The sequence below is a fragment of the Opisthocomus hoazin genome, chromosome 2 (genome assembly GCF_030867145.1).
Source record: "Opisthocomus hoazin isolate bOpiHoa1 chromosome 2, bOpiHoa1.hap1, whole genome shotgun sequence".
Taxonomy (NCBI): Eukaryota; Metazoa; Chordata; class Aves; order Opisthocomiformes; family Opisthocomidae; genus Opisthocomus; species Opisthocomus hoazin.
The window spans coordinates 55,610,396-55,635,621 of record NC_134415.1 but is presented as its reverse complement, the minus strand read 5'-3'; the positions used below and the strand labels follow the sequence as shown (position 1 = coordinate 55,635,621).

General features: G+C 37.6%; 1 protein-coding gene across 3 annotated transcripts in view; it reads right to left on the bottom strand.

Moving 5' to 3' along the window:
* The window catches only part of UTRN (utrophin), a 394,109-nt gene that overhangs the window by 218,535 nt on the left and 150,348 nt on the right, over nt 1-25,226 (bottom strand). For all 3 annotated transcript variants that reach the window (XM_075413727.1, XM_075413726.1, XM_075413728.1), the window contains 10 exons: nt 23,841-23,991; nt 22,294-22,469; nt 21,043-21,178; nt 18,742-18,891; nt 17,366-17,450; nt 15,582-15,787; nt 14,310-14,427; nt 10,825-11,030; nt 9,189-9,343; nt 3,750-3,939 (listed from right to left, as the gene is read on the bottom strand). In XM_075413727.1, the coding sequence (XP_075269842.1) occupies nt 3,750-3,939; nt 9,189-9,343; nt 10,825-11,030; nt 14,310-14,427; nt 15,582-15,787; nt 17,366-17,450; nt 18,742-18,891; nt 21,043-21,178; nt 22,294-22,469; nt 23,841-23,991 (1,573 nt within the window). The remainder of the gene's footprint in view (nt 1-3,749; nt 3,940-9,188; nt 9,344-10,824; nt 11,031-14,309; nt 14,428-15,581; nt 15,788-17,365; nt 17,451-18,741; nt 18,892-21,042; nt 21,179-22,293; nt 22,470-23,840; nt 23,992-25,226) is intronic.

The window sequence follows — 25,226 nt, the reverse complement described above, 5'->3', positions numbered from 1 at the left end:
AGGCACTCCCAATGCAATACAGCCATCATACCCCAAGGTGTGGAGATACTGCAGCGTAACCAGACAGATATTTCTTATTACTTTCAAAGATGATATGATGAATCTACTTAAACCTGTATTAGAGGGGCCACTGCAGCAAACGTCCTGGGAGTTCATTACCCCCACAGTAGGTGGCAGACACCATTACAAGTAATCATATTATTTAGTGTGTATATTGCCACATGAACAGGTACGTACACATTTCAAGCACATCAACTAGCACAGTATCAAGGCACCAACTACAGGTAGCATGACAAGGTCATATGATCCTAGATAATACATAGCTTAGATGCCACTGCGTTATACGCTGGTGTGCCTCTTCTCAGGCCCTTTCCATCTGAGGGGATTAATGCCAGGTGCAGGTTCTTCATATAGGACATTTTAAAACTCTTCCCATCCAATTCTGCTAACACAACCTTTTCATCCTTATTTTTAGAATTGAATCAACATTTCTACAAGTCCTCAGGCAAACCCCTTTTAGCCGTACTTCTCTCCCACCACAAGCCTGTTCCTTTAACCTACCAGCTCTAGCCTACCTTCATTAGCTGATATGCTGTTACCAAACATCTTTTGAGGAAACCTGTGAAGCAGCATACATCAAATAACTGAGGCATTCAGAAATAACTGTAAAAAGCTCAGACCTCTTCTGTGTAAGACAGAACCCACATCCACACTTGCCTTCTTTCAGTTCTGCTTTTTTCCTTCCCAGCTAATATACAAGTTTGAATTAAGCAGCGAGACAAACAGCCCTCCACTAGTCATGTTGATTTTAGTTTAAAATAAAACAAAACTTTCAAATTATTTTGAACACCTTTAGGCACAGGACTTCACACAGATTGACCCGGCATTACTTCTTACTATTTCTTAGCTCATTTTCTGCATTTTCCTTCAAATTAGATTGTAACCTCTTTCAGGTGGCTGCTAAGCATTTTGCAACACAGACTAGAGTGTTTCCACACTAACCTGAAAGGAAAGTCTTCTGCAACATTTAGATACTGAGATAATGAATTAAATAGACTGGTGCTATAATTGTGAATATCCTCCTTTTCAAAAAGAAATCATTACGACACTCGAAGCTTGCATTATTTGCATAGTACTGTTGCTAGCCTCAGATGTCACAATGGAAGGCAAAGCAAAGCTTCAATAGTGCTCAGATCACTGATTCCACTATAGAGTGGCTTGAGCCGCAGCCAAACAAGTTAGCCCCAAAATGTAATGGAGGGTAGTCCTCCCGTGCACACACGCAGATGCCAGTTTAACAGATGATCCTATTTTGAAAATGCATGATAACAACAAAAAATTCATCATGTTTTGTCTATGTTCAGTACATATTTCACCTAGAATTTGTCATGTCTTAAACTCATAGTAAAGTTTTCCTCAATGCATAGGACTTGGGGATAGAGGCATCTTCACACAGGCAGAGAAAGTCACAAGCTCTGCATTATTCTTATAACCATTTAGTAGAAATACTTCTTCACGTATTCAACAAAGCACAAAGAGAAGAACATTGTTATCTTATACCACTCAACAGGGGAAGAACAGAAAATGATCTTTGTTTAATTAGATATGAAGCTTAAGAATTTGAAAGGGAGTGGGCTTGATTTTTTTTAAGCTACAGCAAGATGTTATAGCTCCATTTTGGCTTCAAAAGTTCATTTCAACAAATATTTGAAAACAGAAACTTTGATTTTGGAGTGTCTGCCAGTGTCATGATATGAATGTCTTTGGTTATATTTAAAGTGAACTTGAAAGATGGTAGGGGGAAAAAGTTCATTTTGGAAGCCATTATCCTATGAGAGTCTTTGACATGCTCTACTTCTTTCAGTAGTTGGAAAAAAGCTTACAATATTATGCAAAGTCATTGCTAAGTTAAGTGACTACGCTTCACGTGCACAGGGTAGAAGCACAGAGTCACTGAAAAAGAAGGGCTATATCAGGAAATGGGATGCTGAACAAGTGGAGGCCATGCCCAAGCACCTACATCTGCCTTCTCAATGGTTACAAGCCAGGACAATGGGCAAGCTCAAGAGCTGGTTATAGACCTTCTCCACGCAGGAGGCAGTCTTGCTCAGCGGTTGTCCCCTCACACATCACCACTCTGGCAATTTTAACCAGACTGCAGCACACTGAAGGAGTGCGAACAGTCTTCCATGACCAAGGTTCTTCTCAGCTGCATAGAGCCAAAAAGCAAATTCTGAAATAACAGCTTCATCTTGGTACGATGGATTAAGTGGAGTGCAAGGTAATCCAGAAACAAGCTTATTTACACACAGCACTGCCTCACGTTGTTAGCTTCCTGTGGCCTCATTTTCACTCTTTCACCCTTACTACACTACTTGTTTGGGAGTTTTTGTCAATAGAAAATATAATATTAACTTCTAGGTGTTGTCATTACACACTAGTCTTAGCATTTCACAAAAAGCCACAACTCTACAGATAAGTTACCTGACTGACCAGTATCATATAAACATTGGTGAGTGACACGTCATCTTCAACAGACACAAGCTTCCACAATATAATGTTCTCTTCCTTATGATTACAGTGAGCAGCTTGCTGTCAGGTACTTTAAATTGTCTTGTTTCATTTAAATTCAATGTAGATATGTTCAGATTAACAGCACTACTGCAAACAGCACTTTTTTTCTTTATAAGCTGCTCAAACTGAATGAACTTGGACCACAGACAACATTATTCCAAACCCAGAGTGCAGGATTTAATAACTGATCTAGCTGCCCAGTTCTGTGGATATCAAAATAACTGTGCTGAATAAGTCAATCTAATTGAAGGAAAAAAAAAAATACTAAACCATTCAGGAGAAAGATGACACATGAACAGCGTTCACATCAGGTAAACAGGACAAAAGAAATTCATACACTACAGAAACACAAAATCCTTTTAGCCAGTGATGTCCAAACTTTTGCTGCCACAGACCCAAGGATATTAATTTTTTAAAGAGTTGTCAGATCTCCACACCCTTTGGTCCTGTTTTCCCCTCAGTGTACTGAATCCTTAATGCAAACTGGACCTAGCTCGTCTCTCTCCCTCCTACTTTCCCAAAGGAGATGTATGAAATACGCAAAGGCAGGAACAGCCAGACGACGTGGTACTCAGCTAGTCCATGCTGCTTAGACAGGGAGAAGGGATCTCTCTTCTAGATTTTAGAAAAGCTAGGCTGTCCATATATTAAAAAGGACTGTAAGCGGTACCAGTTAGTCTCCTGCTCAGTTATTCCTCAGATTTCCAGTCTGTAGCCCGTACAGGAAGGCAGGCCAGCTGGGAGCTGCTGGACAGCAGGAGAGGTGATCCAAGCACAAAAACTTATCGGATTGCTGGAAAAGCAGGAAAAAGGTGGCAGGAAGGGATTGGAGACAGTGCAGCCCAAGAGGGTTCTTTACTTGGAAGGAAGTGGATTAAATTGATTGGATGGGCAATCACACAACATGACTTGGTTTAATGAAGTATACACTTCTTGAATACAGTCATCCTCCAAGGATATTTAAGAAACCCCAGTGCCACAAGCGTCCACAAAATATGTATTTCAAACCTTAGGAAGAAAAATATGCTTCCTTCACACACCTGAGTTCTAAAATGCTGTTTTTTAAACACCTTCCAATGGGCTGCAGGTTTCCCCACTCTAGTGGATAGCTTTCCTTCATAACATTTGCCATTGAGAAAAAGCAGGAATAACAGCAATATTATTTAGTTTCTCACCTGCATTTGCTTTCTGAGTTCCCTTACACAGGCACTGTCCTGAGCAGTGTTCTCACGCTGGGATGCATCTGCTAGAACATTAACTGTTGTCTCTGCCTCTTGAAGCCACTTGAGGAAGCTCTCCAGATCCTTGTGTGAGGCCTGTACTGTCTTCAGTTCTATCTCCAAGCAATTCTGCCGATCAACAGCTCTGAAAATGAGACAGTGTCAGAACAGTCCCCCATAGTGTACAGCATTACATACATCATAATGAAACTACTAAAAGGAAATCTGAAAGTTATCTCTATTACGAAACTTTACATCCATCACAGTTGGTTTTATCATTATTTATATCACTGTTTCTCTGGTTATTATATCTGTGGCTACACACAGATATTCTGAACTGGTTATAGATTTCACAGCCCTTTTTAAAAAAGCATGTGGCAGAAATTAAGTTATTCATTAAAAACCTAGATTTTCCTTTTCAGTATTACCAACATGGACCTCTGCTACCCCAATTGGTAGAAGTGTTGTACCTATGTGGGAGAAGTGTGAATGCTTTTCCCCATCAACAAAAATCTTATGGAGCAGAAGCACCAAGTGTTTGGGGGATTTTTTTTTTCCTCTTTTCCAGCAAGCAGAAACAATTCCCTAAATTTGTGAGAGTTAAAGTTCTGAGGAAAGAAAAGTCAAATATCGGGTTCTGTCTGCTAAAAGACAAGACTTTTGACACTATCACTCAAACAAATAGAATGATACACTGCCATCACAGCAGTCAAGACATGTTCAACATCCTTAAATCTAAAAAGAGACTGGCAGAATATAATACAAATTTTCAGTCAATCCAAAAGATCTCTGGTTGGTACAAACACAAAAGTTTTTATTTGTAAGAGGATATTTTAATATGTAAGAAACTCATTTAAAACCTTCGGCTTATATTGTTGGTAAGCAACTTCAAAACATTTCCTAGAAAAAAGATATACGTTATACTTCTGGATCACAGGACTGTTTCTTTGTCATTGAAATGAAACTCAGATGGGAAACTGTTGCAGTGAGCAATTTTAAAAGCTCTCATTAACAATGTTAATTAAAGCATGGCAAGTTAAATTTCACCCATTTGAGGCTGTTATTTTGCAGTATGCCTTTTCCCAAGATCAGGACAAAAGAAAGAAGGAAGCTGTCCCACACCAGCACACTGTACATAAATCTCTATCAGAGCTACCATGTAGAATATTGCTGCTAAGTAAGTAGGAAGTTCAATTCTGTTTCCACATCAAGCACTAACCATATTGTAAGATTTCAGGGGTAAAGTGATATTTAATTTCAAGTAAGACAAGGCCAAAACACTCAGCATTTGATATTTTCACATGAATTGAACACGCTTCTCCAAACAGGCCCATCAAACTTCTGTGTCTTCTGCCTCCTCCTGTTCTATTTAGGCTTTTTTTCCTCCTTGTCATGCTGTGGCAACAGAACTGCTCAGCAGTATCAGGGAATCACTATGTTTAGAATCACAAATTTCAAAAGTAGTTAAAATACTCTTTTTAAAAAAGAAGCTGCAGGTGTTCAGTACTATTCAGGATGATGTTTCAAAGCAGGTATTCTGGTTTACTAGCATGTCAGTAAAGGCAGATACAAGGAAAAGCTGTTTTCCTGCAAGGGCAGCAAGAAAATCTCATGCAACCCCAACTGTCAGGCTTACATTCGTAAGTATTAGCATAACCAAATCAATTTTCTAGAGACTACTTGCAAAAAGATAGTGTTTCAACCCCCACATTAGAAACTTAAACCTGATGTCACTTGTTAATAATTGCTTTACGCAAAAAAAGACTGTGTGAATCCTTCCTGACTTCATGCTTGCCCAAGTTTTGGCCACTGGTAAATCACTAGAAGGGCAAAGAGCCTTCTTTCTTGATTCTCACTTGAAGCTCTGGAATACGTCACCTACTCTCGAGAAAAAATAATAAATAGCATGTTGGGGATTGCAAATGGTTTGACAGATACTGCCTAGAAAAGGTAAGAAGGACCAGCTCAAAAATTAGAGCACACCAAGGAACTGTGAAAAAAATGTGAAGTAAAAGCAGTTATGAGCTCTGACTTCAAAACCCTCTCGCTCTGCAGGGATTTTCTTCCCTAGCAGGGGGTTAAGGCCAAAGGTGGAAGAACAGGAGTGACAACAGGAAGAACAGACTGGTAATACAGGTGACTTTCAAAGAAAAAGAAAAACCCCAAAGGATGAAACACTGCAAGTGACCCAGATCTCTAAGTCTAAGTACTGATGTACTAGATGGGAATTGAGACAACTTGAACTTTGCAGCTAATAACATTTATTGAAGAATGTCGTCTTCAGCCTAAAGTTTTAATTCCTCAAATCTTCCACTTGTTTGAAATTAAAGGAAAGAATGAAATCCTATTACAGTTCCACTGCTGTCATGATAGCAGAATTAAAACTGAAAAATCATTGCTTTCACTAAATACGTACTCCAGCAGCATAAATTAACACATTTACAACTAATGTTCTAAGATTACAAGGATGCTTTTAAAGCGGACCTGTACAGCAGTAGCAAGCAACATGTTTACAGAGCGGACAAATACTTTCACTTCCTTCCAGTAAAGGCCACAAATGTAAAACAGAAAATGATGGAGAATTCTGTACTGTAGATGAACGACTATCCAATAATAGAAAAAGATGACTCAGATTTTCAAAGAATTCTAATACAGTCAGAACATCCTTAAAAGACAGAGGGTCCTTCCAGGACTTACGAATTAAACAGAAGGAGAACCTGGAGAATCCTTTACAAATGCAGCTAAGGTCACTTAACACAGTAATAGTAGAGAAGGTCTAAGCAGATTCTATTAGAAAACATACATCCAAGAAAAAGAAAATTTTAACTGTACTATTTAAGTTTTCACGGCACTGTTTCAGGTATCTGTTCCACCCAATTATTTTTTCAGGTTTAAAATAAAAATGTGCAACGCATACAAGCATGTGATCAAAAGAAAGTCAGAAAATAACATCTGAGACAGTACAGACAGCTACTCTAATCCATTACTGAGACACCAAAACACACAGAATTACTACAGATTCACCCTAAAGTATAAAAATAGAACATAAATAGCCACTGGGCAGAGTATCCAATTTACACAATGTCAGGCTGGGGAGCTTCAATCTCTTAATGCCAACAGTTTTAAAATAAGCTCCTTCAGCTTTACATGCCATGGCTACAGTCTTCCTGGTAACGTTCTTGTGCTATTCAGGACTGTGATTCTCCCAGGCGACGTTACTAAGGTCCCCCTGCACAACCTCCAAGCATGGGAACAAACTGGTATTTTGAAGTATTACGCTATAAATACAGATCTGTGGTTACAGAAGTCATAGGGCTACACGTGTGTTCCGTGTACAACCCCTGCATGTCCTGAGATCTGCCACATGAAATAAGCCTTGTCACTTAAAGTTCCCTAGTATTTCTCTTTATTGCATTTAAAACAAGTATGAAAACCTTCATTCCCTTGAAAAGGTGTTTTCACTGCACATTCTCCCCTTTTAATTCTACTCTGTTGCTCCATGGGATTACGTTGAGCAGCTCCACGCTCTGATTATCCACCGGCTTTCAGAGTTCTCCTTTATGTTCTGTCCGCAGTCAACAAACAAAGCAGATACTCACCATCTTAAGGCTGCAGACTGCAAAACAGTAGCCCCAGTCATAATCAAGAAGCTTCAGTTCTACACAACGAATGGAATTGCTTATTATTCCAAGACTTTAAGCAGGTTCAAAAATAATTAGAGGCTTCCAGACAGGAGCTCTTCTTTCTGGTCACCTGCTCTGAATGGTGGGCAGCTTTATACCAGTTCTAGCCAAAACACTGCAAAGTTTGCATGTGAATGAGACTACTACATAGCTGTAGTCAGCTGTTACTGCTAATCCAACAAGGGGCTGTTTCCCCTCACCCTCTAATTGCATCTTCATCCCTAGATGTCATCATGACATTCACATGAACTTAATGGCATTTCTTAAAAAATCATTAGTTTACTTTGAGAAAATAAAGGACAATCTGATGGCAAAAATGCTGCAGTCCCTAATCTTAATGCAAATGAATGGTCAGGAAGAGCCATTTCAGGAGATGACCTCATGACTATGACCTAGTTTAGAAAAAGCAAAAGTAAAAAGACAAGAAAGTTTTGTCATATGCCAAATCCTTTCCCACATTCTACTGGAAGTTTTCTGAAGAACCATGAAAAGAAGTTGTCTGCATCACACAGAATAATTTTGAAATGTTATTCAATTGAAAAATCCTATCCTATGTCTCAAAACATTCAGAGATTAACAAATTTTTATTCTCTCTCAAATGATCACATGGATTGAGCCTATTTTGTACCTCATCTCTCAATGAACATAACCAGGAAGCCAGCTGCCACATCACAAGTGCAAAATGATGGAAGTACCATTTACCTCCAAAGAAGGATAAGATGACACTCTACTCTGCTTCCTTCATTACCTACTTCTTGCCACTGCAAAGTTCTCCTCCTCTCACTCCCCAGGATACAACAGCAACTTCAGAGGCTTTATTACCTAGGATTTTTGTTCCCTTAATTGACATCTCATTACAAATGCAGTTGGCCCTTTTACATGCACATATATGCACACACACATACACACTTTGGTTGTCATCTCCCCCACTCCCACATACAAAGGATCAATCTTCTGTTCTGTCCCTCTAGACACAAAGCATATTGTCCTTTAAGCTGCAGGCATGGAGTTGGACATTATTCTAAATGTTAATTGTCTATCAAATACTAAAAAGAATTTTTACAGAGATTAGATTACCTTGCAGGGAAGAATATTATGCACAGGAAAATACAGTATTTTCATTAAGACATATTTTCAAATGTGTCTTAATAGAGGATGAATAGAAAGAAGTGAGTTTCAAGTAAGTCTCAGTTCCTACAGCTCAAGTATCTTCCAGACAGGAGGACTAGAAGCATCACACTCAGGAATGCAAAGCACAGCCCCATTCAGGGAAAGTATCTGTTAGATAAAGAAGTAATGCATTGGAAGACTAAGCTGAATACTTACAGCCTTATGAAAAGAAAGCACAGCAACAAACTGCAAAGACATAAAGCACACCAGCATCAAGGAACAGGAGAGGAACTGTTCAAAGACACTTGGAGAAGATTAGCAACAGGCAAACCTGAGACCAAACATGACAGAAGTATTTCTCCCTCAACCCCTTTAAAAAAAAAACCACTACTTAAATAGGAAGTCATACAGAAGCCTTCCATTGTTAATTGTGGGAATTTCCATCATCAAAACTCAAAGCACCCTCACTGTAATTGACTAATTTGCACAGTAGCCCCAAATGCTGCTGTAAAGTAGACAGAGAGACTGTAATACACAAGTGTACATGAGACACAAGTTTAACATACAAACATCTACATATAGAGTGAAACATTGTAATTACCTTTGGTTCAGATTAACCCAACAAGTGTTCATTTGGTCAGTGATTTCCTTCACCCTCCTTGTGTCATCAGCACGATACTCTCGAAGAAGTTTATTAGAAAGATCATTGAATGCAGCTGCTGTTATGTCGCCTCTATGCAAATCCTGTACTAACAGCTAAAAAGCAATTTAAGAATGGGACAGAGTAAAATCAAAATCAGATTATTTTTCATATTATTCATTCTGTCATACTATAAAAATCCTCCTTTTCCCTTTTTTCTAAAAAAAAGTGTGTATTTTTTAGCTAGAGGAAAAATCTTGAAAAGAAAACCTACAGATACTAAATGTTGTGACAATAAACCAACAAAAACACAAATAGATGAGGAAAAATTATATTTGCCAGAACTGCCAAAAGCTAGAAAAATCCTCTTCTGTGTTTTACAGGCAACAGAAGTAAAAGCACTTTCATATTTTTAGTAGCATAAATGAGTTTGTATTATGATAATAGTGATATATGCGGCAGCGAAAAGCGGCATAAATCGAGTGCATAGCATGAGAATTTCATTTCATTGCTTTGTGGGTTTTTTTGCTTTTAAATGAAGAAAATACATTAAAAGTGTTTGCTTGTTGCAACAGTATATTCATAAGGTGCCTTGACTTTACAAAATCCTGAACTCAGCATTGTTTCTAACTGAAAAAAGAATATTTGCATATATATATATGTCCAGTTGTATCTTACGATCTCTGTACTATATGTTTGAGCATCAGCTTACTTTCACTTCAGAAAGCAAAGCAGACCTAATAGTCCATTTCCAATCCCCTGCTCATGTAGAGAAAGACGATGAAAAGCGTGCTATTTTACCGTTTACTGAAATACCTATGGATCAGTGAGGAATTCTCACCATCATACTCCCCGCTTCTTTACACACTCAGCTGCAACCCTGTGTTGTCGCTTCATGGATATATGCATATACACACACCCTTTTTTAAACTATTTTTTAAACTATTATAGCCCTGTTCTAAATACTGCACTAAGGGCCCCTCCTTGCTGATTTGTCTCTTTAGTTCTCATCCTGTGCCACCTACAGCCTGCCCTTTTTCTGACAGCCACCAGGACAAAGAACAACAGACATTGATTTATCACAGCAAGTTTGCTGTGATGTGAAAAACAGTGAAGATTGCATGGGATTGGGAAAAAAAAAAAAAGCGTGTTTAATACACCTGGCACCCACCAGAAGTGAAATTCAGGATAATTTTAAATAACTTGGTCCATTCTTGGATCTACTAAACTACTGTTAATGGGTTTCTATGAAGTAATACATGCTACATTCTGTGGCTGTATGATTAAACTTTTCTCGGTCTGAGGTTCAAGCTTTTTGCATAACATTGTTATTTGATGCTACACCATACTCCTTTCAACTACACTTACAAAAAGACACACATACACACATGCCACCTGCTTCCCTCCCAGAATGCAATTTTCAGGAAGTCAAATATATAAGAAAATGGAAACAATTTAGAATATATCACGCCCAAAGAGAGACAGAATTGCTAAATCAATCCTACATCTATATTGTATATTTGCACATCAATTGAATCAAATAGCATTACATAGACGGAGGAGTTGATAGGGAAAAAACAGATGTAGGTGGTCTTACTTTGTTGTCTGAAATCTGTTTGGTAAGCATCTCTTTTGGGGCCTGCAGGAGCATACGCAGACGGATCTCGCACTGCTCCATGAGGCGCTCCATTTCTTGCCTCTGCTCATCCCACTGCACACAGTCTGTCAGCATGTACTTCAGCTGCTGCTGCCGTACCTCCACGCCATGATGAGTATTGTCCCACTGGTTCTTCAGCTTCTCCACTGTGGAGGACAATACAGAATATGAAAAATCTGAGGCAAACAAACAAGTAGCCATAACCAGCACTTAATTCTCAGGACAAAAAACAGTAATAGTTGTTTGGTTTTTTTAGTTCCCCATGCAGTTTACACATTCACACAAGCAAACAAAAATACAGGTGTTTGGCTACCTCTTGTTTCAGCAGATCAGCATACAGGTAACAACTGTTATGTCTGGAATATTTCAAAGGCATTATTTTACTTTTTAAGTACACACATGTGGGAGGCAAATCTGCCTCAGCTGCACTGTCAAAGTGTGCCAGCAGCAGGGCTCCAAAGATCACAGTTTTAGGGTGATGGCTATATCTGCAACTTAAACTAGTACAAATAAACAAATAAAGAAATAAATAGATCTGGATAGCCTATACAAAGTGAACTAAGCTTTCCAGACCACTGTATGCTGAAGGCAGTCTAGTGGCATCTGCATTAAAATTTTTGCCCAAGGTAGAAACACTCAGTAACAACCTACTTTGGTACTTCCATTCCACCACAGGTTTCTACAGGCTTATGTAGATGACACAGCAGAACAGAACTTATTGATCACACCCTGTTTCCTTCAAGTATCCCATTCCTCTCTCAATAGAGTTACATTAGATGATCAATAAACAAGCTTTAACCTTTAATAAATAAAGGGTGAAAAAGACAACATGACAAGAGCCTAGGACAAAAAGCAGTATGTCAGGGAAAGCAGTAAGCCTGCCTTCCCTAGGAAAGCATATTACTTGAAAGTCAAAAGAGGTGGAAACATGTTTCCTTATTACCTGTCATGACAGTTATTGGGTACACACTACATCACTAGAACTAAAGAGTAAAAAAGCAACTATAAAACAAACAAACAAAAAAACCTAAGCTAGACTTCTTGAGTATATCTGTACTCTGAGCAGCAACAGGTAACAGCAAGTTTTATTAGAAAATTAACACACTTGATACTCAGGTCAGATCAATCTTCCATGAAGATTTTTTTTTAACCTTCTACAAGTATATAAGGCCATTATCCTTGATATGCTTGGGAAGATTTCTTTTATACATTCAACAACATTCTGTTTAGTTTCACAACTTTCTCAAAGACTGTGGCAGTGAAGCCCGTCCGTCAGGGCAACTGTATTACTGGTGGACAAACCCAGTGATCTGTGCAATATAGATTCATCAATTTCAACCCACAGGCAACTTTTGGATTAATTTTCAGGCATGATGTAGGTCGTGCTGAATGAGAACTTAGAAGAAAGCTTCAGTACCCCAACAGCAAGAAATAATATGGTTTTTCTTTTTTTTTAAAAAAAAATATATTATTTTATTGGATGAAGAGTATGTTCACAGTGAACTAGCAGCTGCTGGGAGAGATCAGTGGTTTCACCAAAACAACAAAAGTAAAAACAGCAGGAGTGAAAAAATACTATAACCCTGTGAACTGGCTAATGAACTGTAGAGAAAAAACTCTTTAGTGTTTAAGCTCTCCCCACAAAGAAAGAAAAAATGTCCCTGAGCAACAGCTGCCTACAATAGCAACTTGGATGAAATGGACAGATATTTGATGTCTACATAGTATTACTATTATTATAGAAAGAATATTTCTTGGTGTATTTTTCACTATTTATGGCCAGGTTAACCTTACTCTCTGCAATGTTGGCATATTTCTCCTCTCTTCAGTCTCCACCAAGAGGACAGAAATAGCGAAATTCCTGGTAACCTCAGCATTCAGTGGGTTCAATAGGTAGGTTCCCAGGAAAAGGTGCTGGGGCACCAGGTATCAAAGGCAGAAAGTTTGGAAAGAACTCCTGATGAGACTTTTAATTGCTGATGTCCATGCAGTAATTGGGAGGGAAGTTCCAGAGAAGGAAGCTTTTCTCTGTTTCTGTGCTCCTAGCTATTTGAGCTCTTAGGCTACATCTAACAATGTACAGCAGGCTCACAGGAGTTTGTAAGATATTGGTATATTCCCCTCGGTGTTTAACTAACAAGGTGCATAAAGCAGTCCTGAGCTTCACTTTTCTTCAGAGCAAACTTTTCTTTATAAATATCAGTAGCAACAAAACCGTCAGGTTTTTCATGTTTCATGACAGGTAGCAAAATCTTCACACACATCTAGGGTATCTGCCTTGGATGGGCGTGACTATAGGGGAACTCCGATTTTCAACATAGTTTCTTTATTCCTTGTTCATTTTCTTTGAAGAATCAAGAATGTTTTGTGACTGACCAGATCTCCCCTTGCTGACTGACTCCCATGGACTATACAGTTACTATCCTATCCCAGGTTTCGACCTGACTCCTAGATCTGAGTGGCTGCAAAACTCAGGCCCTACACATTGCTTTAGCCTCTTTGGATCTTACTCCCCTACCAATCCATAGCTCCTGTGAATCTTAGACAGTGAACGCCATCTCATTAGACCCTTTAACATTTCTGTGGGCCTTCTATCTGACCCAGTTATCTCCAGCAAGTCTTATGGACACCAAAGTATTGTTGTAGCATGTCCTGGTTTCGGCTAGGATAGAGTTAGTATTTCTCCCAGTAGCTGCTGTGCTTTGGATTTAGTAAGAGAAGAACTTAATACAAGAAGAATAAACCACAACATAGATGGAGTAGAGGAAAACTACATTACAGAGGAGATAAGGAAATATATCTTTCCATTTTTACTTCTAATTATGATATTTCCTGCTGCATGGATTTTATAATCTTAGCAACTGGCAAAGTTTAAGAGTTCAAAGAATACATTGTCCCTTACTTTCTAATTGTGTCAGTTGTACACTTTCTTTCCTTAAGTACCAGTAAAAGAAATTTTCAAAGGAGGTGGGGACCTTTAAACTGGAAAATCAATTTTGCAGTATGTAGTAGAGCTCAAAAGTATGTACACAAAGTTTGTGTTCTAAGTCAATACATTTGTGCTTTTTGCTAACTGCCCAGTGCATCATAGATCAACAAAAATAAAGTTACACGATTAGTTCCTTTTATCAATAAATAAAATCCTTATCCCTGGGGTCTGTGGCTGTTCGGTAACTCAAATTCTTCATATTTTGAAATGCCACCAAAAATATTTACCTTTGCACTTGAAAAAATGGCCAGTCAAGAAAACAACTTCCAGGAATTAGACTGTTAAGAGTTAAAGCCACTTAACTGCTAAGTTTTCGGTATGTTCAAGGAAAATAACTTCAGCTAGGCTCAAGATCAAGAGTGTAAGGGAAAGATATGAAGATTTTTTTACTGCCATGGAAACTTTGTATTTGCAAACACACAACAGAGAAACTTACATTTTTCTGTGATCACTGTCCTAATATCTGAACTGGAAGTTTTATTTTTCAGATTCTGAGCCAATGTAAAAACAGAATCAAGCTGAGGGTGCCGCTGGTCCAAATCTGCCTTTGTTATCTGTTGAGAATTAGGATATAAATTTTAAGTCCAAAAAGCAGAATTTAGTTAATATCATCTGTATTGTTTGTAGATAAAACAGATAACATGTCACCACAATTAGATGGCTGTTCCCATCATTATTGTAACCTTTGAATTGTCACGGTATTGTAGCACTGCTTTAAATAGCAAAAATATTCTGAAATACAGTTACTGAAAATCTAGACGTGAAGGTTAACATGTACAAATCACACAGTTACCATAGTCACTGCACAACATTTTCCAATATCTATTTTTTGCTCTCCCATAACTTACTTTTCTCTTATCAAGTTCTAATCTTTTTTCTTGGGGGTGCAGGGAGAGGGAGAGAGAGATAAAGAAAGAAAAGAATGGAGAGGAACAATCAGACTACATCTTGTATAAAAAACATAGTTATTTTACTATGGCAATGTACCAGAAGTGAATATTACAAGTATTATACAGTTAAAAGAAAGTGTTTTAAAGTTACTGTACATCACATTATTCTTTCTAATTCCAGATTACACCAGACACCCACATTAACAGTTTAGCACTTGTTTAGCCTGCAGCTTTTACTCTACAGTTACTCATGTTAATTGATATCAAGTCAAATAAAATGAACCTTAATGGTAGCACACATTTCACACATTCTGCCCTTAGTCATGGCTCAGCATAGCAGGAGCTATCAACAGAAACAAACATTTACTTCATAAGCTTTTATGTTATAACTTTTAATGATATTAGCATGTTTCTGAAAATCAGTTTAGTGTAACTACAGTAGAACAAAACTCATTAGAAACCACTACAGATTGGATCATAAAGGTCACCTTCCAAGCAAATATGAGGCTGCTCCTAAGTCTTCAGCATAAGCTGTCTGTACATTCCCCCAAAAAATGCCATTTTCAGGAGCTATATGCTTTGTTTAAAGCAAACATAACAGTGCCTAGCTCACACAGGGACACAGGAAACAGGAAACAGGAAATTGTACAATGGAGAGAAGTGTAATAATGACAGTATTGAAAGTGTAATTTTCAAGTTGTGCATTTACTGCAGTCAGGGGTTTTTTTTCTAAAATACGTGTAATTCTTTACTGAACATGCAAGCTATTGAAGTGGGAGCCAATTTTCCAATCCTCTAGCCCTCATAAAAACACATACTTTCATTCGTGCAATAGTCCGATTGATCTCTTCAGTATTTCCCACGGTGACTATGTTTGACTTGAGCATCTGGTCAATTAATACCAACCAGTCAGCCAGCTCAGTTATAGTTTTATCCAGATCAGCAGGTGCAGAAAGTTCCAAAGCCTGCTGAGCCTGAACAGGAATTTCCAATGAAGAAGAAACTAGCACCACCTTTTGGACATCTGAAAGAGAGTTTGGGGTTTTTGTTAAAGAAAAATAGTCACGGCCACAAGTGCAACTGTGGGAATTACAGGGGTTTTTGTAATTCGTATAAATATGCAACAGCATCTACAGTGAAAGTACAGCAAAATTTGTATTTGAGGCATTTTAACCATAAGTAACTAAGTAATCAGAAATTCCTTTTTTCTTTTTTTTCAAGGCTATTAATTATTTCATTGCATGCCAAAGACCCACCCAAATGATTCAGCCTAAATAAAAAACAAACAAGAAGAAAACTTGCAGAGGCAAAATGAAATTAAATCTAATGGAGTAGAGCTAAACACTCTTTAACATGAAAGGGAATTGGCCTCTATTAAGCATGAAAAACAAACATTTTGTTTAAGATAAATGTCTGAAATTATCTTCCTCGCTTTTTTATTATGTGGCAGAAAGGATTTCCCCACTCTTGGCTCAGAATTCATTGAAGCACAAGTCAGTCAAGCTACTGCAACAGATGCTTCATGAACTTAGCAATATACAACTGTTCTAAGGAGGGACAGATGCCTGCCAGTTCAGACCCGTACTTTCTATCTTTTTAACGTGACACTGCAAAGCATTGAGGAATGAGCTGAACAGTTAAGATTCACTCCAGAAACTGTGTTTAGTCATGTTCTAGTTCCAAGAAAACACTAAGCTAAATCAAGCTGGAGTGTGAATACTACACGCTTGCCTCAAGCAATGAAATACGGGAGCTTTACTTAGCAAACACCCTGTATGAAATGAAAACAAGCTGAATCAAGGTTTTGGAAGGCTTAAACAAAAGTTGGCTTTCCTCCTTTAGATCCTGTTTACTGATGCTGAATTGAAAAAAAAAAAAAAAAAAAAGAAAAAAAAAGAGTTAATAAAGAGTTAATTTACTGAAGTTCAAGACACAAATTCTTTCAGGCAAGGCTGTCTTTTTTACCCAGTTTTCTAAAAAGGAGACCTGGGCATCTTGTTTACACTCTGGATCTGCCTCCAACTACTTGAAGAGATGGCCAGTGTCAATGTCTGATACAAAAACGTATCATATTTAGACAGTTTCCCCTACAAGATTCAGGAAGATAAGTGTCTAGCAAATGAAAGACCTATCTGTGTCCCTGTCAAGCTGAAAGACACACAACGGCCTTTATTATAGGACTGCAGAGAACCTACATGCAGGAGATACCTTACAAATAATTAGCTGTAGGGAAATCTAGTGGATCTTAATTAAGGCACAAATCCACAGGAAGTCAGGCTGTCACAAAAATAGCTATTTTGTTTTTATTCTATACCTAGTACACTGGTTACCAGTGAAGAGGCCTAAGCTTTACTAAAACATTCCTCCATTTCAAAACTCTTAGGGGACTCCCCCAATCCTGAAGAGTGACTTTTTCCCTATCCAAACGTTCCATCTCTCTCCCATAGTAACATGAAGGTAGCCCCAAGTACAGCGATGGACAACATTTCTTATTTCCACTTGTTTAAACTCATAGCAAATGTTTTATTCTTTGGATAATTTTTGATCACAAACAGGATTAAACTCAATACAATCAAGTACAACAGAAGGACTGGTCACTCACCAGAAGGCTTTGTCTGTGTAACAAGATGAGACTGCCCAACAAATGCCTTCAGTTCTCTCACTCTGTCAGGCACTTCTCTAAACACCTACAGCCCAGGAGAGAGGAATAAAAACAGTAAACCAACCTACATTAACAGCAAAAAAGTAATCACTAATTAGAAGACAAAATATTCTACACCATGCTTGCTACAATGGCATGCCTCAGATATATTTCAATGAACTTTTTCAAGGTATCATTTAAAAACAATAAAAATGCCAAGAGGTGCTCAGAGTGGTATTTCAATAGGTTCCAGTGTCTTAGCTAAATCTTGGAGAGAAATAAATGAACTGTTGTAGACAGGCTGTTTACGTGTTTTTTACTGCCTAAGCATCAGAGCTATGACTCATTATTTGAGTACACTTTGAAGGAAAGACAATGCAAAGCATGATTTGTGGTCATCCATGACAGGAAAGTAGAAAAACAGGCAATCAATTTAAAAATAAAAAAACGTTACTGCTAAACTCTATTGTAGCGCAGACAAATTTGCCTTCTTTTTTAAAAGTTTTTAAAAGGCAGTGATGCAAATGTAATATACGGGGGGGGGCGAGACCTATTTTTATGGCCAAGTAGGTAAAAACAGACCTTTTTTTTTTTCTCTGAACTATCAAACACTGCTTTCTTCAATAAATTCTTACGGCCCTGATACATAATATAGTCCCAAATAATTCTATTTCTTTTTCACTTGGGTGTCCAGGCTCCGCTTGGAAAAAATCTGGTTTTCCACCAACCAGCGAATTCTTTTCTTCTCAAATACTTACCAATGATGGGGCTCTGAGCAACACAGTCTAGCTGAAGGTATCCCTGCTCACTGCTGGGGGGTTGGGCTAGATGGCCTGTAGAGGTCCCTTCCAACCCAAAGCATTCTATGATTCTATGATTCAGTGAGACTGAACACCAGAGTTTCTAATTTACAGCAGTTATACTCCAGAAGAATTCCAGACACACTTGATAAGATTTTCTCACTAAGCTTTACCACAGATTCATCTGTTTTCCTCTTAACATCTACAAACATCCAAGTTCCCTATACAGCAAAGATTTATTTTGACACTCTCAAATTCAAATTGGTACATAAGTGAAATATTTTTGACCCAGCTATCTAAACAAAGCCAATACAAAAGAAAATCAACAAAAAACGTAAGCTAAACTAACTCTTTCTGAGGGAAAAATGTCCACCAGTGTTTTCACACAAACATGGATTGGGGCACATTTCCTGAACATAGATAAAATATCTTAGAAGCCGTGCAGGAATGTCACAGATACACAGAAAGAAAAACAACCACTCTGAGTACACTACTATATTTTCAACTTCAGGTACCCAACGCGGAAGAAATGCACACCTTATTCCACCTCATATTGAGGGACTGTAGGCAACTGGAAAGTTTGTCTTTTTCCTGAAGATCAACGTTTTTATCCAAAAGCACTTCAGGTTCAGTCCTGTTCAGCCATTCCAGTTTGTCACCCTGTATTTCCATCTCTTCATTTAAGACCTAAAAGGGACAGAAGAGTTTAGACTGAAGGAAAATGCATACAATCTTAAGTAAATGTAGGGGGGAGCTTTCCTTAACTCCAATATTTAGAAATTTCTCTGGAAATGTATAACAGAAAAGCTTCTGGTTTGGTTTCTATGCTCTATCTAGAAATTAATAATTAATTCATTAAATAATAATTAAACATGTATTCAAATATCAACATTTATTGCTAACTGGCAAAAAACCATACAACTGCAAATAGCCAAGCTACACATACAGCTTCATATCATGCATACAGATTCTCATCTCGCAAGATGTTTCTGTTTGATCACCTCTGGATGTACCATATGTGTCCAAAGGCAACAGGTTGTCAATCAAAATTGTTGCCTGCATTTATTTTCTAAAAATATAAAAAAAAAACACTACAGGCCCACTCCTAACGTGCATTATGCAAGTACATGGTAGACCACTACAAGGCACTTTACTCTTAAGGAAATGTACTCTAAATGTATTTAAAAATGAAACATGACATTACAACTTCATTTTGATCAACCTGCTATAACCTTCTTTCTCTTTAAATGTGAAGGCCAGATCCTGCAAAAACAAAAGCAGCTTATGCTTGGTTTCCCACTGCCTTTAAATCAACTGTACTATCATTTGCCCATCGACCACAAGCATTATGGAGTAGGAATCAGATATTTTGCATCTAGAGCACTGGAATAAAAAAATTACAGTAGCAAGCACACATCACATTTATCCAGCCCAATATTTAAACTAATCTCTGTTACAGGCGTATTATGGAGGTGTGCATAGTAAAGTGACAGGAACACACGCCTGGAAGGGAGATCACTGAACAGAGTACCCCACTACAATAACTGCTATACCAAATAGTGCCTGTCCTAAATTTTCAAGGGCCTACCTTAAAAGAATTACTTTTTTAAACATGTTATATCCTTTTTAATTGGAGACTGCTCTAGAAGTTCTATTTAGAAATCTCCTTGTCATTAGCAGGACATATTTATCGCTGAGTGATCCGTTAACATCTGTTATTCCCACTTCCTGAATACCGGCCTTTACTAATCGCTCAACTTCCCTATGCATTCTCATTCTCATCATCATATCCCTTCTCATTGTTCTTTATTTGACCAGACAAAACAAGGCAAGCTTCAAGTTTCTTTGCAGATGAGGAGCTCTTCACCCTCCTGAACAGCCCAGCAATCTTACTCAGTACCTGTTCCATTGCAAACTCACCTTTCCTTAATATAAATAACCAAAATTGCGCACACATTCTTGCTTTCACAGGGTAAAATTGGTGCTTAATAATTGCCTACCAGTGTTTCTCTAGCAAATTGTGCTCTTTCCCCCCTTATTGCAGTTCTACCGTTCACTTCAGGCATCTTTATTAAGACAGATGACAAGAAAAATTAAACTTTCATGACAGTCAGACAGCCAATACTCAACGGACAATTTGTTTAGGCAAACACAGCTGTAACTACTTTACACTGTTTATACACATTTGTTGGAAGTTCAAGCCTTTCCACCTGAATTGGTCTAACAGAGGTGGTTTGTTTGTTTTAAATTACTAATTTTTAATAAATGAGCAAGCGGGTTTGTTGGATTGACTACAACTTCCATTCTTATAGGATTCCAGAAACATTCTCTATCACACATCCTACAAACCAGACATCTTGTTGTCAAAGCCAGACACAAAGTAAACAGCAAAAATACAGGCATACATATGCACCCAAGTTACTTCAAACAGCCAAAACCCTTACAGCTTGAAAAGCAGATTAAACAAAATCTTACACAAAGTATGAAAGCTGCCCAGTAAATGGGACAATGGTGCTTATTTACCATTTTAAGCTTATCGGCTTTTTGCTAAAGTTCTGACAATTTTAAAGTTGACTTGGGGAACATCATCTTCAGTGAAATTCCACTTACTAAATTTTATCAGTAGTACATATATTTCTCAATTTCTAATAAATAGCCACCATCTTCTGACTAGATAACATAGTTATCAACTCACCCCACCTTCATTACAAGATATATCTTGCCTGCGTAAGCAATTTCACACAACCATAATATTCCTTTGGCTATTTACAATGTGAAAATTTCCCTCTGCAAAAGCATATACATCTGCATACGCATATACACACTAATGGATCTTGCCTGTAATTCTCGCAAGTTTTCTTCATGGCTGAATGTAAATCTTGTGTCCAGAGCATTTTCTACATTTTCCAGCCAGCAACGCAGCTCATCAACCTTTTTTATGTACTCTATTAGCTGCTGATTCTCTCCTTTTAGCCTTAAAAAGGAAAACAAAAAATCTGCATGCATTTCTGCAGTGAACACCGTATGTCAGTCCTACGTTACTTTTGATGGAAGAGTCACGTGTTTTTCAGCGGTTGGAGCATTTTAAAGGATTCATTTTGGTATTCAAAGGATTCTGTCATCATTAATAAAATGCAAGATACCTGCAAATTTATACTACAACCTTAAAAATAGATAATTTTCATTCCAAAGTCACAAAATAGACTTTTGAAAGTCTGCAGAAAACATTAAACATAAGTGACAGTAATGACAACACCTTTAGGCCTAATCACTGTAAGCCACTACAAAGCCACCGTTAGTGAAAGTGTTAGAAATGTCCCTAAACCCTCCAAGGGAAAAATTCCCTAGATCACACAGAGCTTTAATGGACTTTCTCAAACTAAATAATTAAGAAAAATCTTATTACATTTCTAAACGTATCAGCAGATGTTAAAAATGTATAATTGCATGAATAGCCTCCAAAAATAGCTATCCATTCCAGGGATTTAGCCTTACGCATTTTTTAGCAGTAAGAACAGAGAGGGGATCTTATATTCCCAGATGCGCTGAAAATGTGTATATTTATCTCAGACAACCTTGCTCTTTCATCTGAAATAAATTCAAGGCTACTTCAAAATGGATTTTCATTTTGTTCAGAAAATATATAGTCAGATGGATTAAATCATTGCAAACAGACTTATAGATCTTATTTTATAGTACTGTGAAAATTCAAGAACAGTACAACTGTTTTAATTAATGTATCTTTGACAACACAAAAACAGAGATCAAGGTAATATACTTACAGTTCAGCTTCAGCCAGAGAAAGTAGCTGAGTATTCCATCCTAAAAAAGCCTGGCTTAGCAATGAAATGATTTTAAAAAGAAAGGAAAACTGTAAGAAAAGAAGTTTTGTGGTTGTCATATGGTGGGTTGTGTTAAACACAGACTCACTAAGCAGTCACCTGGAGGTGCATTCAGAGGTCTGAATGTCAGGAAAATTCAGATTAATGATGGTGTGCAATAGAATGCACTGTCTCTCCCACAACCTTCTAAATGAGATTTTCCTCATCACATCTGGTCAGACATTCAAATTTCTGATTAACTTATTACCTCTGTTGTCTATCCATGACCTCCATGGTGATTGCTTTCCAGCGCCTGTTCAATCCCGCCAGCTTCTCCTGCAGGAAGCCCCCATCTGTAGCAGACAGTTTCTGTATGATCCCTTCCCCAGTTCTGTTCAATGCTGAAACACTGGTTTGATGGCTGCTGACTCCCTCTTCAAGTTCCTGTCAAACATAAAAGCCAACAAAAATTTTGTTACTAACCCAAAGTGACTTTGATCTGTGGCTCATAATATGCAGGATGAATCCTGGGTGCATATTATTTTCCTAAAACAGGCACTTAAAGCTATCTTACTTAAAATCGGATGCTGTTGATTTAAGTTATTAAGAGTCTGGGGTTGAATCTAGTTCAATTTTCCAATGAGTGTCATAAAAAGATAATGTCACAGAATAGGCTGCTGAATACTACTTAGGATCACAAGAATTCATTTAAGCCATCAGTGCTACAATCCACACTTACATTTGATTTCTTTCCTGTTAAGGTACAGCACTTTCTAGTAGTGCTAACAGATGGTATGACTTTTTTTTTCCACAGTTCTTCTCATAACCTATGCCCCTGACTATTTCTGTAACTTAACAGTATTTTAGCTAGGATAATTAATGGCTGTTCTGCCATGGTCCCCAGATGTGACAGAAAAATCCATGAAACTAAAGGAAGTCAGAAGATGTCAGGATCAAGCCTTCAAATATCCCTAACCACTACAAAAACCTTACACTGTTAGTAAAAACTTCTTTGCAACTAGATCAGGAATAAGATGATTCAAGAAAGAGAAGGCAAATGCCCTAGAAGAAAACTCTAAGCAGCAACAAAGATAAAATACAAACTATATGCTAGGTAGAATGTACATTTCTTTATCAACACATACCTAACACTGGGTTAACCATTATTCCCAAAAGAAAAAAAAACCAACCTGATCCTTAAAGTTATTCTTATTCTCCTTATTTAAAAGGAAACAAAGTAGTTTAGCTAAACAGAAAAGTCTTCTCTTACTTAATAATGAGTTTGAAAGACATCAGAGAATTAAATTCCAGAACTGAAATTGAAACTACTAAACCTAAGACATCTGTAATTGGAATCTTCTCTTTTTCTAGATTGCAAGATCCTGCTTTGTATAAGCAAAGTCATTTATTTAAAAAAATAATTTGCCAGGTTATAACCGACCATTATTGAGGTCCATTTTTTTAAATTGTGAGTAGAAAGTGAAATAATATACTGGATTTCTTAACAGATTAACTTATTCTTAAAGCTGTATTGAAACTTATGAAACAACAAAAATAATGCCAATATTTCAGTTATCAAATTATCTCAAACCCATCCATACAAAGGGTCATCATAAAACCCCATACTACAAGCAGGAGTTGAGATCTTCCAAGAATCATTTCAAACTGCAATTAAAAATAAATGAAGAGTTACCACTTTAAGTGTAATTGCACATCCTCATTTCAAATCTAAATGCCTATATAAAAAAAATAGAGTTTTAGTCAAAAATCTAGACTTTTTCTACCTTGCTCATTTTCAGCACAAATCATACATACCTGCTGATGCAGCCCAGCTCTCTGCAGCTCCAGGCTGCCATCTGGACCACGGGCATCGGCTAATAACACTTCAGCTTCCGTTATCCAGTGGGAGAGGTCATTGAGATCACAGTGGAACTGCCTCCACACTTCAATCGCTCTATCAAAGCAACTGTTTGAAAACAACGCATTGAAAAATTATCCATATAGTTTTGGTGAAGAGGCTATGATTCCTACTCCAGTGAGTAGAAACTTGCCTTGCGAAACAGAAAGGCTAGCGTATAGCCTGGTTAACAAAGTCCCAGTACTGAAGGCTTCCTGACATACTAGCAGCCGGTAAAAGCCAACAGCACAGACTGTCATTAACTTCCAGCTGAAGGAAAAAAGGGCAGTCTTAAGCAAACTTTTGTTTCTGTCACTTAAAAAATAAAGATTGATTAGCTGCATCAAATTGGTCTGCATAACCCTTTTTTTCTTAACAGTTCAGATATCAGACAGTGTGGAATACAAAATATGATTAATCGCTCAACTTTTTTCTTTTTTGAATTCATAAGCCACAGGGTGCTGGTGCCTGGAATTTAATAAGTGAGGGTGATTTTGATTATATAGAATTGACTGTATTACCAGTGGGCCCACATAAATACATCTTACACAATTTAATCACACAATAATTTACTAGGCATTTCATTATTATTACCATCTTTGCAGCCTCAAATTAATGTGTAGCTTAACTTGAAGGGCAACATTTTTTAGCATAGAACAGCCTGAGTTATCACAGTCAGAAGGTTGTTTGTAACTAAAATGAGAGTTCTACTATGTTAACAAACTAACAAAAACAGCTCACGTATGTTAAATAAGAAAAACATGTCAGAAAGGCATAGAGAGAGTGGTTTGCTTTCTATTTGTTGATTGCTAGCTCTATCCCAGCATTATAAAGCAGATAGGACACATGCCTCAAAGGATGCAGGACTTGAGACAAACAATATGAAATCTACATCAATGCCACTGACTGGGCAGTATCCTATTCCAAACTAATATAACAAGTATCTTCTTTAAAGACATGGGAGGCCATGTCTCCTGCTTATCAGAGGACCCCGTTAAAACGACAGAAGAAAGGTCTCATCTGCAGCCTATTGTTTTTGTCTTACTTCCAACAGCAGAGACTCCAGGATTACTGCTTACATACAGATGCAATCTGAAATTAGCAGCATAACATCCAAGATATCCCAACCCAGACTTTAAAGAGCTACCATTGCATCTATTTGCTTCACTGATTAAATTCAGTAACCCCAGAGTTCCTAGTGAGATTATTTTTATCAAAATTGTATCTCATGTTCATCAAGACATCCAGATCTCCTGCCACATACAGGGTTTTTTTGTTATTATTCTTCACGTGGGCTAATTCTA